The sequence below is a fragment of the Salmo salar genome, chromosome 09 (assembly GCF_965601325.2).
Source record: "Salmo salar chromosome 09, fSalSal1, whole genome shotgun sequence".
Lineage (NCBI taxonomy): Eukaryota > Metazoa > Chordata > Actinopteri > Salmoniformes > Salmonidae > Salmo > Salmo salar.
The window spans coordinates 111,258,927-111,274,392 of NC_138299.1; the positions used below are offsets into that span (position 1 = coordinate 111,258,927).

At 46.0% G+C, this 15,466-nt stretch overlaps 1 protein-coding gene across 1 annotated transcript; it reads left to right on the forward strand.

The window, feature by feature from the left end:
* Positions 1-5,189: 5,189 nt before the first annotated feature.
* On the forward strand, positions 5,190-13,119 carry LOC106612330 (cis-aconitate decarboxylase-like; the record flags this gene model as incomplete). The annotated part of the gene is made up of 4 exons (XM_082955529.1): positions 5,190-5,253; positions 5,535-5,722; positions 6,335-6,427; positions 11,822-13,119. Coding segments are annotated over 4 exons (1,338 nt in total), but the record flags the coding sequence as incomplete, so codon positions are not given.
* Between the last annotated feature and the right edge of the window lie 2,347 nt (positions 13,120-15,466).

The following is a 15,466-nucleotide window of genomic DNA, read 5'->3' on the forward strand; positions in this document are numbered from 1 at the left end:
CTGTCATTGGTCCCCCCCCCCCCAGTCTGAGGAGCCAGTCTCCCTTGCTGATGATGCAGCTGATCTCTCCAGACTAACCCTAACCCCCTCCTCCCCTCTCCTCCCCTCCTCCTCACCCCTTACCCAGTCAGAGTAGCCAGTCTCCCTTGCTGACGATGCAGCTGATCCCTCCAGGGTAGACGTTCCTCATGAACTCCCAGAGTAGAGAGCTGAATGGGGGCTTGGCTGCCACCAGCTGCTCCACACTGGAGATACAGATACAGATGGGCTTCTCTGCTGGGCGATCCTTGATGTTGTAGATGTTCTCGATGGCCTGAGGGTTCTTGCAGGATGCGGCCAGGGCGTAGACCGTATCGGTGGGGATTCCACAGACCCCCTGTTGTCCAGCAGTCTGGAGATCTTCAGGAGACCGCTGGTCAGTCTGGAGTCTGCCACGGGACAGGGAAGGGCAGGGGCGGACTTCTGCTGCTGATTCACATCCTGAGACACAACAACACAGGGTGAGAGACACGATATGGAACACAATAGAAAGGAATTACCTGGATTGGAGAAAAGTAGAATGAAATGGAATGAAACACATGAACCCACTCCATTCTACTTGTCAGCTCATCCAGTGGAATGCAACAGAATGGAATAGTGCCTTGTTCTCACCTTAACCAGCGGAGGCCCCATGAGCATCACACTCTGACGGAAGGTACAGTTGACCAGTGATGCCAGGGTTCCATATAGACAGATGACAGAGAACACAGCTAGCATGGCAACTACAAGAACAACAGCAGAAATGTGTTAGAACAGTAACACAGCTGACATCTAGATAGCAAAATAATGTGTACATTATACAAGTATTGTTTGAGCAGCAAACGTATTGATATACGGTCACGATGGATACCACATAACACTGGCTGAATCACAAACCCAACACTTCAACCACTTTGATCACTCGATAAAGGGCAGATGGCCAAGTGTTGGTTTTGGGATTCAGCCTTACTGTATATCACAAGAGGTTGCTGGAACCTTCATTGGGGAGAAAGGGCTTGTTCTATTGACTGGAGTGGAATCAGTGGAATGGAAGCAAATACATCAAACACATAGTTTCCAGGTGTTTGATGCCATTCCATTTGCTCCGTTCCGGACATTATTATGAGCCGTTCTCCCCTCAGTAGCCTCCTGAGCCGTTTATGTAGAATATGAGTCCTGTCAATGTAGGGAGGTGAAAAGCAGGTTACTTACTCTCCAGCTGGTAGGGGAGCTGTTGCAGGGTGGACAGGAGGAAACACACCAGGACAGCCTCCATGACCACGGTCAGAGACAAGAGGACCAGGTTACCATACGCAGCTGGAGGGGACATGGAGAGGGTTAGGACCAGGTTACCATGGAGAGGGTTAGGACCAGGTTACCATGGAGAGGGTTAGGACCAGGTTACCATGGAGAGGGTTAGGACCAGGTTACCATGGAGAGGGAACACAGGATGAGATACTGCATGCATCCCAAATTACACCCTATTCCCTATATAGTGCACTACTTTTGACCAGGGCCCTATTCTCTATATAGTGCACTACTTTTGACCAGGGCCCCATTCTCTATATAGTGCACTACTTTTGACTAGGGCCCATGGGGCTGTATAGGGAATAGGATGCCATTAGGGAAACAACCACTACCGTCAGTTCTTCTCTCCCTCTGTGTTGCAGCAGGAGATGAGGTAGATAGAGGTGATGTCATGTAAAGACTGACCAATGAGCATGAGGAAAGCGTTGATGACCAGGAAAGGGAATGCTCCAGCTGTAAACCCATAGGATCCTACTGGAGAGATCGGCAGCAAGGGGCCTGAGAAAGAACACAGAGATGTTTTACTGAAACAGGCAACAGAGCATGGAGACAGCAACAACAACATGAACAACAACATTAATAACAACCACATCAACAACAACAACAACAGCAACAACATCAGCAACAACAACAACATCAACAACATCGACAACATCAACAACAGCATCAACATCAACAACAACAACATCAACAACAACAGCAACAACATCAACAACAACATCAACAGCAACAGCAACAACATTAACAACAACATCAACAGCAACATCATCAACAACAAAAACATCAACAACAACAACATCAACATAAACAGTAACAACATCAACAACAACACAGACAACAACAACATCAACAACATCAACATCAACAACAACAACAACAACAACAACAACATCAACAACATCAACAACAACAACAACATCAACATCAACAACAGGGTACCAGATAATAACATGGCTATGTATACAGGGTACCAGGTAATAACATGGCTATATATACAGGGTACCAGGTAATAACATGGCTATATATACAGGGTACCAGGTAATAACATGGCTATATATACAGGATACCAGGTAATAACATGGCTATATACACAGGGAAGAAGAGGTAGAAGCTGTTCAGGGTCCTGTTGGTTCCAGACTTGGTGCATCGGTACCGCTTGCCGTGCGCTAGCAGAGAGAACATTCTCTGACCTGTCCTCCTCTGACCTGCAGCCTGCTGACGAACCCCTGTACCACCGCTCCAGATACCAGAACCCAGGGAACACTCAGCCGCAGGAAGGTCACGCTCTGAATGGATGAGGCCGTGTGGAGCGCCGAGAGAGCGGCCACGCCGTTAGTCAGGTAGAACAGAGCGTCAGGGATCTGATTGGTCGGGGATGATGCTGATGATGATGATGATGAAGGCAGCGCCCCCTGGAGTTTCCCCGGGGAGCAACAACAGGACAGGATGGAGCGAAGACGATCGGAGGAGATGGGCTGAGGACCCACCGGGATCAGACTCTTCTCAGCGATGGTGTTGATGAGGCGGCAAAATGTCCCGTAGATCGAAGCGGTGGCGAACAGGGAACAGGACACCCCAAAGAACACATAGTACCCCTGGAGGGGGATCTGGGGGACCGTGCAGACAGACAGCAGCAGGAACAGAGCATTATGGGTAACCTCCAGGGCGTCATTACTCAGACTGACCACTAGGAGGAGGAGCGCCACCGCCACAAAGAAGCAATCACCAACCATCGCCTGTCTCCCAGTAGCCACCTCTCCCTCCGGCTCCGACATGATCACAGCCGACAACACAAACTCCTCCCACGCCTTGGTAAGCCAGTAGGTGGCATGCAGGCCGGCCTTGGTGACCAGGTAGCCATCTTGCCGCAGGTGTGCGTAGTAGCTAGAGAGGAGTTGAGCAGCAGAGATGATGGAGACCCACACAGCACCCAGGGAGAAGGACGTGACGTATCCAAAGCTGTAGAACAACATGATGAAGGGAGATACCGTGTCACAGAAGAAGAAGAGCGCCTGGGGTTCAGCATACTTGGTGTTCTTCTTCTTCTCCTGTCCCAGGTTCTGGGCACTGGCCGCAGGGCTGTTGGTCTCCAGCAGGAGCACGTTGAACAGGGGCGTGCCGAACCCCTTGAGGACATAGCGCTGCGCCAGACCTTTCATCAACAGGGCGGCGCTGCTGTACACGGCGAAAAGGAGGATGAGGAGTTCTAGAATGCCAGAGACGACCAGTGGCCAGGCCGAGGACACGCCCACCACCACAGCCTCAAACAGCAGGGTCAGCGTGATGGCGCCGAACACGAAGGGCATGATGACATTTACCGTGGCAGAGCAGAAGGCCAATAGGAAGGATAGAAGGATGTAGGGGACCAATCCCGCGATGGCGGACTGGGGGATGGGCAGGAGAGACAGCCACTCTGCAAGGTGCTGTTCCAGAGTTCAGCCGACAGGGATAGGTTGGTTGTGAGGGCAGTAGGCGGGGTCATGTTACTCATCAGGTCATGTGACAGTGTCAGATTAGTTGTGATTGGTTGGGACGCACCCAGGAAGATGCGTGTGGCACCATAGCTGCCCCAGAGAGCTGCATAGCCAATGAAGGCGGTGCCACTCAGGTGGTCATATTTACGGAACGACAGGAGGCCGGCAATCAGCTGACACACTCCACCTATCAGGATGAGATGAACACCTGAAAACACAACACAGTTAGTGATGTTGAACAACCACCTGAAACACAACACAGCAAGAACAGGGAATAGAGTAGGGTTAGTCATTGTGAAAGTGATCATGATGGGTGGATGGATTGATTGATTGATTGATTGATTGATTAGCGTACCTGCCAGAATGTTCTCCACCCCCTCGGCAGATACTCCGGTTCTAGCTGTGTTGAAGTTCTGCAGTAGAACCAGGAATGCACTGATCCCATTGGCCACCATTCCCAACACCCCCGGCTCCCCATAGAAACTGGCGGGAAAACCATCCAAGGTTGCCATGGCGTCAGTGGTTTAGCTACAGCTGTAAAACATCAGAGAAGAGCATAATATCATCTAAACATGAGAGAGACAACTATAAAATAAAGAAAGAGAGAGAGAGAGAGAGAGAGAGAGAGAGAGAGAGAGACGGCTGAATGATAAAAATAGAAGTTATTCAGTAGGCTTTTATTCCAGCCTTAGGTCAAATGTTTAACCACTCTTTGCTCTGCTACCATGTTGCTATTCTACCATGTTGCTCTGCTACCATGTTGTGTTTCTACCATGTTGTGTTCTACCATGTTGCTCTTCTACCATGTTGCTCTGCTACCATGTTGTGTTTCTACCATGTTGCACTGCTACCATGTTATGTTTCTACCATGTTGCTCTGCTACCATGTTTGCTCTTATACCATGTTGTGTTGCTACCATGTTGCTGTACTACCATGTTGCCCTGCTTCCATGTTGCTCTTCTACCATGTTGCATTTCTACCATGTTGTGCTGCTACCATGTTGCTCTGCTACCATGTTGCTCTTCTACCATGTTGTGTTTCTACCATGTTGTTCTCCTACCATGTTGCTCTACTACCATGTTGTGCTCCTACCATGTTGAACTTCAAATCAAATCAAAGTTTATTTGTCACGTGCGTCGAATACAACAGGTGTATTTATATTTCACCTTACAGTGAAATGCTTACTTACAGGCTCTAATCAATAGTGCCAAAAAAAAAGTATGTGTGTGTGTGTGTGTGTGTAGGTAAGAAATAAAACAACAGTAAAAAGACATTTGAAAATAAGAGAAGCGTGGCTATATACAGACACCGGTAAGTCGGGCTGATTGAGGTAGTATGTACATGTCGATATGGTTAAAGTGACTATGCATATATGTCTCTTACTGTGTTTCTCAGAGATCCTTCAGACCTGTGTCTGTTACACTGAGACGACTCCACAAGTCAGCCCTGGATGGTCAGTAACAGCTCAGCTTGATCCCTCCTCTCTCTCTCTCTCTCTCTCTCTCTCTCTCTCTCTCTCTCACTCAACCCCTCCACTGCTCCTCTCCACCTCTCCTCAACTCCTCTCCTCATCTCCTCCTCTCCTGTCCTCCACCTCCTCCTCCTCTCCTCAACTCCTCCTCACTTCCTCTCTCCCTCTCCTCCTCCTCCTCTCCTCCTCCTCCTCCTCCCCCTCCCCCTCCTCCTCTCCTCCTCCTCCTCCTCCTCCTCTCCTCCTCTCCTTCACCCCTCCAGTGGTAGAGCATCCAGCCCCAGAGGACAGTGTGACGGACAGTTTTGGCAGGTTCATCCAAGGTGTCCAGCCCCACCAGCTGACCCCCACCCTGCTCCACCGCAGTAAGAGGATGGTCCTAGACTCCATCGGAGTGGGACTACTGGGCAGCACCACACATGTCTTCCAGCTGGCCCTGCAACACTGTCAGGTGAGAGAACAGAAGACAACTTTATTGTCCATTGGTTAGAATTCACACACACACTCCTCTGTCAAACAACACTGTGTCCATATTATCACAGTGCATTTAAATAAATACAGCTACATAGGAATTCAGTGACCATGGGGACTGTGAGTGATGTGACCAATCTTTACAGAGCGTCCTCCATTCCTCCATTCCTCCATTCCTCCTGTCCTCCTGTCTGTCTGTCTGTCTGTCTGCCTGTCTCTCTGTCTGTCTGTCTCTCTGTCTATCCTCTGTCTACCTACCTCTCTGTCTGTCTGTCCTCATTCTACCTACATGTCTGCCTGCCTGTCTGTCTGTCAGTCTGTCTGTCTGTCTGTCTGCATGCCTGCCTCTCTGTCTGTCTCTCTAACGCCCCCCTACTGTCTGTCTGTCTGTCTGTCTGTCTGTCTGTCTGTCTGTCTGTCTGTCTGTCTGTCTGTCTGTCTGTCTGTCTGTCTGTCTGTCTGTCTGTCTGTCTGTCTGTCTGTCTGCCTGCCTCTCTAATGCCCCCCTACTGTTTATCCTCTGTCTGTCTGTCTGCCTGCCTGTCTGTCTGTCTCTCTAACGCCCCCTACTGTTTATTCTCTGTCTTTGCAGCACATGTACGGTCCTGATGTCATCAGCAGTGTGTACGGACGCAGAGGAACCAGACTCTCCCCAACCCTGGCTGCCTTGGTCAACGGAGTGGCCGTGAGTAGATATATTTACACTAGATTTGCACAGACACACGTTGAGTAGAGATATTTACACTAGATCTGCACAGACACATGTTGAGTAGAGATATTTACACTAGATCTGCACAGACACATGTTGAGTAGATATATTTACACTAGATCTGCCCAGACACATGTTGAGTAGATATACTAGCATGCCTCGCCCACCGGAGGATCTGCCATTTTCAGCCATCTATTTCCTGTGTTTGAGGGGTGCAAAATCCACTTGTCACTTAAAACCTCTTAAATGTAAAGTCCCCAAATTTGGAGACTGTATTTGATTTTTTTAAATTAAATTCAGTCTGGTATGAGAACGGTAGCCACTCTCTGCAAACGCAGGGTGTCTGCAGAAAGCTGAGTATCTTGGCTATTGATCAGTGCCGTCAAATATTTGGTATGACTTACTATCATATATGGCCATACGAATTTATAAGAACAGAACGAGCCGATGACCTCATTTCAAGATGGCTGCTACCTACATTTCAGTTGGCGCTGTGAAGCATAAACGAAATAAACACATAATACGTTGATTCACACCGAAAGCCGGGACTCCACAGATCATGAGGATATCTTATTTGTTTGCCTGTGACCTTCCGTTATTGATCACCAGCCCCGAGAGTGAAAATGTTTATTTTACAAGTTTTCACCAAACAGCAAACATCTTCCAAGGTAAGCTTCCATTTGTTCTGTGATTGAGCTGTAGCTACATTTACATTTACATTTACATTTACGTCATTTAGCAGACGCTCTTATCCAGAGCGACTTACAAATTGGTGCATTCACCTTATGATATCCAGTGGAACAACCACTTTACAATAGTACATCTATATTTTTTTTGGGGGGGGGGTAGGGGGGGAGAGTTAGAAGGATTACTTAATCCTATCCCAGGTATTCCTTAACCTGTTAGGGCTAGGGGGCAGCATTGACACGGCTGGATAAAAAACATACCCGATTTAATCTGGTTACCACTCCTACTCAGTAACTAGAATATGCATATACTTATTACATATGGATAGAAAACACCCTAAATTTTCTAAAACTGTTTGAATGGTGTCTGTGAGTATAACAGAACTCAAATGGCAGGTCAAAACCTGAGAGATTCCTTTACAGGAAGTGGCCTGTCTGACCATTTCTGGAACTTCTTTGCCATCTCTATCATTTACTAAGGATCTCTGCTCTAACGTGACACTTCCCACGTCGTCCATAGGCTCTCATAGCCCGGGAAAAAAGAGAATGTCGTCATTCCAGCCCCAGGCTGAAACACATTATCGCCTTTCTCAAGTGGCCCATCAAGAGACACTAGCTTATGCGCGTGACCCCGACCGCCCCCGCCTTTGGGATTTTTTCCTCTGTTTGCCGAAAAGGAGATTCCCTGTCGGAATTTTATCGCTTTTCTACGAGAAAAATGACGTAAAAATTGATTTTAAACAGCGGTTGACATGCTTCGACGTACGGCAATGGAATACTTTGAATTTTATTGTCAGGAATTGCGCCAAGCGCGCGACACTTCTTTACTATTTCGGATAGTGTCTGGAACGCACGAACAAAACGCTGCTATTCGGATATAACGATGGATTATTTTGGACCAAACCAACATTTGTTATTGAAGTAGACGTCCTGGGTGTGCATTCTGACGAAGACAACAAAAGGTAATGACATTTTTATAATAGTAAATATGATTATGGTGAGTGCTAAACTTGCCGGGTGTCTAAATAGCGAGCCCGTGATGCCTGGGCTATGTACTTAGAATATTGCAAAATGTGCTTTCACCAAAAAGCTATTTTAAAATCGGACATATCGAGTGCATAGAGGAGGTCTGTATCTATAATTCTTAAAATAATTGTTATGCTTTTTGTGAACGTTTATCGTGAGTAATTTAGTAAAATGTTAGCGAATTCCCCGTAAGTTTGCGGGGGGTATGCTAGTTCTGAACGTCACATGCTAATGTAAAAAACTGGTTTTTGATATAAATATGAACTTGATTGAACAAAACATGCATGTATTGTATAACATAATGTCCTAGGGTTGTCATCTGATGAAGATCATCAAAGGTGAGTGCTGCATTTAGCTGTCTTCTGGGTTTTGGTGACATTATATGCTGGCTTGAAAAATGGGTGTCTGATTATTTCTGGCTTGGTACTCTGCTGACATAATCTAATGTTTTGCTTTCGTTGTAAAGCCTTTTTGAAATCGGACAGTGTGGTTAGATTAACGAGAGTCTTATCTTTAAATGGCTGTAAAATAGTCATATGTTTGAGAAATTGAAGTAATAGGATTTTGAAGATTTTGAAAATCGCGCCACAGGCTGGCAGTGGATGTTACGTAGGTGGGACAAATTCGTCCCGCCGGTCCCATAGAGGTTAAAGAGGTGGGGTTTCAGGTGTCTCTGGAAGGTGGTGATTGACTCCGCTGTCCTGGCGTCGTGAGGGAGCTTGTTCCAGAGCAGCGAACAGTTTTGACTGGGCTGAGCGGGAACTGTGCTTCCGCAGAGGTAGGGAGGCGAGCAGGCCAGAGGTGGATGAACGCAGTGCCCTTCTTTGGGTGTAGGGACTGATCAGAGCCTGAAGGTACGGAGGTGCCGTTCCCCTCACAGCTCCGTAGGCAAGCACCATGGTCTTGTAGCAGATGCGAGCTTCAACTGGAAGCCAGTGGAGTGTGCGGAGGAGCGGGGTGACATGAGAGAACTTGGGAAGGTTGAACACCAGACGGGCTGCGGTGTTCTGGATGAGTTGTAGGGGTTGCGCCGCTTCCTGTGTGAGGCAGGGTCGTACTCTGCGAATGTTGTAGAGCATGAACCTACAGGATCGGGTCACCGCCTTGATGTTAGCGGAGAATGACAGGGTGTTGTCCAGGGTCACGCCAAGGCTCTTAGCACTCTGGGAGGAGGACACAATGTCAACCGTGATGGCAAGATTATGGAACGGGCAGTCCTTCCCCGGGAGGAAGAGCAGCTCCGTCTTGTCGAGGTTCAGCTTGAGGTGGTGATCCGTCATCCACACTGATATGTCTGCCAGACATGCAGAGATGCGATTCGCCACCTGGTTATCAGAAGGGGGAAAGGAGAAGATTAATTGTGTGTCGTCTGTGTAGCAATGATAGGAGAGACCATGTGAGGATATGACAGAGCCAAGTGACTTGGTGTATAGCGAGAATAGGAGAGGGCCTAGAACTGAGCCCTGGGGTACACCAGTGGTGAGAGCATGTGGTGCGGAGATGGATTCTCGCCACGCCACCTGGTAGGAGCGACCAAGAGTGAGCCGCGTTGGAGATGCCCAAATTGGAGAGGGTGGAGAGGAGGATCTGATGGTTCATAGTATCAAAGGCAGCAGATAGGTCTAGAAGGATGAGAGCAGAGGAGAGAGAGTTAGCTTTAGTAGGTTGGAGAGCCTCCGTGACACAGAGAAGAGCAGTCTCAGTTGAATGACCAGTCTTGAAACCTGACTGATTTGGATCAAGAAGGTCATTCTGAGAGAGATAGCAAGAGAGCTGGCCAAGGACGGCACACTCAAGAGTTTTGGAGAGAAAAGAAAGAAGGGATACTGGTTTGTAGTTGTTGACATCGGAGGGATCGAGCGTACGTTTTTTGAGAAGGAGTGCCACTACATGGGGGGTATCAAATGAATCCTTAGGTTGGAACGAACACATCTAGCCTACTGCCATCTGATGATGTATGACTTAACGGGAACATTGAATGTTAACCGAGTGACTATCTGTGCACATCAAAAATATGATGTTGCCTGCTTACCAAGATTGAACTCTTTGGCCTGAATGTCAAGTGTCACGTCTGGAGGAAACCTGGCACCATCTTAACGGTGAAGCATGGTGGTGGCAGCATCATGCTGTGGGGATGTTTTTCAGCGGCAGGGACTGGGAGACTAGTCAGGATCGAGGCAATGATGAAGGTAGCAAAGTACAGAGAGATCCTTGATGAAAACCTCCTCTAGCCTGTTAGGGCTAGGGGGCAGCATTGACACGGCTGGATAAAAAACATACCCGATTTAATCTGGTTACCACTCCTACCCAGTAACTAGAATATGCATATACTTATTACATATGGATAGAAAACACCCTAAATTTTCTAAAACTGTTTGAATGGTGTCTGTGAGTATAACAGAACTCAAATGGCAGGTCAAAACCTGAGAGATTCTGTACAGGAAGTACCCTGTCTGACCATTTCTTGGCCTTCTTTGCCATCTCTATCCATTACAAAGGATCTCTGCTCTAACGTGACACTTCCCACGTCGTCCATAGGCGCTCAGAGCCCGGGAAAAAACAGAATGTCGTCATTCCAGCCCCAGGCTGAAACACATTATCGCCTTTCTCAAGTGGCCGATCAAGAGACACTGGCTTATGCGCGTGACCCCGACCGCCCCCGCCTTTGGGATTTTTTCCTCTGTTTGCCGAAAAGGAGATTCCCTGTCGGAATATTATCGCTTTTCTACGAGAAAAATGTCGTAAAAATTGATTTTAAACAGCGGTTGACATGCTTCGAAGTACGGTAATGGAATACTTAGAATTTTATTGTCACGAATTGCGCCATGCGCGTGACACTTCTTTACTATTTCGGATAGTGTCTGGAACGCACGAACAAAACGCTGCTATTCGGATATAACGATGGATTATTTTGGACCAAACCAACATTTGTTATTGAAGTAGCAGTCCTGGGTGTGTATTCTGACGAAGACAACAAAAGGTAATGAAACTTTTATAATAGTAAATATGATTATGGTGAGTGCTAAACTTGCCGGGTGTCTAAATAGCGAGCCCGTGATGCCTGGGCTATGTACTTAGAATATTGCAAAATGTGCTTTCACCAAAAAGCTATTTTAAAATCGGACATATCGAGTGCATAGAGGAGGTCTGTATCTATAATTCTTAAAATAATTGTTATGCTTTTTGTGAACGTTTATCGTGAGTAATTTAGTAAAATGTTAGCGAATTCCCCGGAAGTTTGCGGGGGGTATGCTAGTTCTGAACGTCACATGCTAATGTAAAAAGCTGGTTTTTGATATAAATATGAACTTGATTGAACAAAACATGCATGTATTGTATAACATAATGTCCTAGGGTTGTCATCTGATGAAGATCATCAAAGGTTAGTGCTGCATTTAGCTGTCTACTGGGTTTTGGTGACATTATATGCTGGCTTGAAAAATGGGTGTCTGATTATTTCTGGCTTGGTACTCTGCTGACATAATCTAATGTTTTGCTTTCGTTGTAAAGACTTTTTGAAATCGGACAGTGTGGTTAGATTAACGAGAGTCTTGTCTTTAAATGGCTGTAAAGTAGTCATATGTTTGAGAAATTGAAGTAATAGGATTTTTAAGGTTTTGAAAATCGCGCCACCGGATAGCAGTGGCTGTTACGTAGGTGGGACGAATTCGTCCCGCCTAGCCTAGAGAGGTTAACATCTGACCTCTCTCTCCCACCACCCCCCTCTCCCTCCAGGTTCCACCCCCCGACTGTTGTGGGTACTCTGGGTAGTGCAGCAGCCTGCGCCCGCCTCCTCTCTCTGGAACGCTCCCAGTGTAGCCACGCCCTGGCAATCGCTGCCAGCCTATCAGGAGCCCCCATGGCTAACGCCGCCACCCAGTCCAAACCCCTCCACATCGGCAACGCGGCGCGGCTGGGGCTTGAGGCGGCTCTACTGGCCTCTAGAGGTCTGAAAGCCTCACCGAGGGTCCTGGATGACACCGCCGGGGTCGCAGGGTTCAGCGCCTTCTACGAGGACTACGCCCCACGACCTTTGGCATCCCCAGAGGAAGAGGGGTTGCAGTTCCTCCTAGAGGACCAGGATATAGGGTTCAAGAGGTTCCCGGCCCACCTGGGGATGCACTGGGTGGCCGACGCTGCTGCCGCTGTACACAAACTGCTGCTGGGGGAGCATGGGTCAGGAGTCGTAGGTCAGGTCCAGGACATCCTGCTCAGGGTTCCCCGCTCCAAGTACATTGATCGTCCGTTCCCGGAGTCGGAGCATGAGGCCAGACACTCCTGCCAGTTCAACGCCTGCTCTGCCCTGCTGGACGGAGAGGTCACCATGGACTCATTCTCTCAGGAGCGCCCCGACCTCTACTCCCTGCTGGGGCGTGTCCACGTCGAGCATCCCCATGACAACCCCGCTAACTTTGACCGCATGCACGGCGAGGTGCAGGTGACGCTGGTAGACGGGGACGTCCTGAAGGGACGCTGTGATACTTTCTATGGTCACTGGCGTAACCCGTTGACCAATGAGAGCCTGAGGAAGAAGTTCCGTAGCAACGCTGGGGCGGTCCTTCCCAGAGAGAAGGTGGAGGGTGTGATAGAGGCTGTAGAGGGACTAGACAGACTGGAGGACTGCTCTCCTCTGCTGGAGCAGCTACAGTGATCACACACACCATATCACAGAAGTCCTGACCAGCTGATGTTTCTGCATTTTATATCATGTTAACACTTTACACTGTGAGCCGAGATACAATGAAGAATCTACTTCCAATGTGAGGGAAGAGACAATACAATTATTTAAAGAATCAAAGCTAAATTATTAAGTACTGTATCATTTATATGACCCCAATAGGGTCCCTGTGTTTCCTTGACAACGTATCTCTACAGTCCTGAGTGGATGTTGACAATAACAACAATTCATTTGAAGGATGGACGTGTATGTACATATGAATTTATTATGAAGTTTATTTTCTATTTTGTTCAACTGTCTTGTATTCTATCAAACGTATATTATTCTGATTCTATACTTGAATTTTCAATAAATAAAAATATTCATTATGCTAATTATAGCCTTAATCTGTTTAGTCCTTCTCATTTACCTCACTGTATCAGAAGCACTGTTCTCACAACAACAATAATATGGGAATGTTACCTGACAATAACAACACATAGATACTATTGTCATGACGTTGGCCTCTTTGAGTACAGGGAGGACAGTTGACCCCCTCCCCCTTGCACCATCCCCCAACCTACCTTCCCCCACCCAGTCCCTGTGTGAAGGAGTGGTAAAATTCCAGGAGAATCTCTTGCCACATGGCCCATAGAGAGACACAGGAAATTCTTCCAACTCACAGAATTGGGGAACCGATTGACATTTGTGTTCTGGAGAAGGTATGGAAGATTGGTGAAGAATCCAGCTACGAACTGGTCCGCTTGGTACAATTTTGTGATACTCAGAAGAGACAATATAGCCATATTACCATAAAACGGTTTATATAATAGCCTCAGCCTTGAGACTTGCATCCACATGGTTGTATAAAATGTATTAATAAGGATAAAGCTATTTGTAATACATTGAGATGCTATGTACTGATGTTAATGTGATAGAATTGTATTTCTGTACCAAGCTTAACTCAGTCATCGGCACGCCCCCAGGGACACAGACAGGACCAGGCGTCATGTGACAAGCCTGTTCTATGTTCACTATAAAACTATACCCTGATTTACTTTCTTCAGACCAGGCCTCCACTCCATTGCGAGTTGGCCAATAGGTTTGACCATCCAAGTACTCTACTGAAAGTGAACTATACCACGTGGTTAACTTTTAGACTATTGATACCGACAGAATAAGAACAAGTCTTTGATAATAATTAATAGTCTGCAGCTAGAAATTATGTCATTGAACGCGAAGACCAACGAAACATCCATTCTATAACGACATTAATGAATGTCGCTTTGAAAGATCCATTCTAACCGAGAGAGAGAGAGAGAGAGAATGCGGACAAAACTCTCCAACAGAACGACGCTCCAACAAGGATCCCGACGACACACTGAGCGTAAATATATATTGATTGCAATTGTTCCCGAATGAGTGAGCGTTCATGTGCAAAGGAATAGCATGTCAATTGTTAATATTAATGAACTCTGTGTACCTCCTCAGCTGACCGTTTATGACCCATTGTTAACAAGACACCAGCCATGCCTGTTTTAGCCCACTAGGGCACATTACCCTACCAATTATTTGTGATGATAATTACTGTTTGTATACTTTCTGTGAATTACTTAGTTTAGTAAATAAATGATTTTAAGACAATTGATGTATGGATGACTCTTAGTAAAGGCTGGGTTCGTGCAGATACAACAATTTATGACGTTTGGAATGAGACTGGAACGAGGTAAAATACACCATTTAAACCAGAAGATAATCGGCCTATACTATAATAGAATAGAATATATAATGTTATAATATAGGAAAGTTATATTAGGAAAATTATAACTTTGTAATCTGAATATTTTCCTTGGTGCCCCGATCTCCTAGTTAATTACAGTTAAACGATTAATCAGTTTAATCGCGTAATAATAATTACAGGGAGTTAATTGATAAACATGTATTCAAGTTAATGGTACCCAAAGACACGACACTATAATAACAAAAAAAACTATTACTGGTCAGGACGTGACACTTAGATACTATATATATATTTATATATACAATAATAACACATAGATACTATATGTATATTTATATATCCAATAATAACACATAGATACAATATGTATATATATATACAACAACACATAGATACTATATACATATATACATTACATGACAATAACAACACAAATATACTATATATATATATATATATATACAGTGAGGGAAAAAAATATTTGATACCCTGCTGATTTTGTACATTTGCCCACTGAGAAAGAAATTATCAGTCTATAATTTTAATGGTAGGTTTATTTGAACAGTGAGAGACAGAATAACAACAAAAAAATCCAGAACAACGCATGTCAATATTGTTATGAAATTATTTGCATTTTAATGAGGGAAATAAGTATTTGACCCCTCTGCAAAACATGACTTAGTACTTGGTGGCAAAACCCTTGTTGGCAATCACAGAGGTCAGTGTCAAGATCTTCGTCGTCTGATACTTCGAAATCACTGTCATATACACATCTACAGCGAGTCATGAGATCTATTTACAGATCTACAGAGAGTTAGGAGGAGATCTATATACAGATCTACAGAGAGTCAGGAGGAGATCTATATACAGATCTACAGAGTCAGGAGGAGATCTATATACAGATC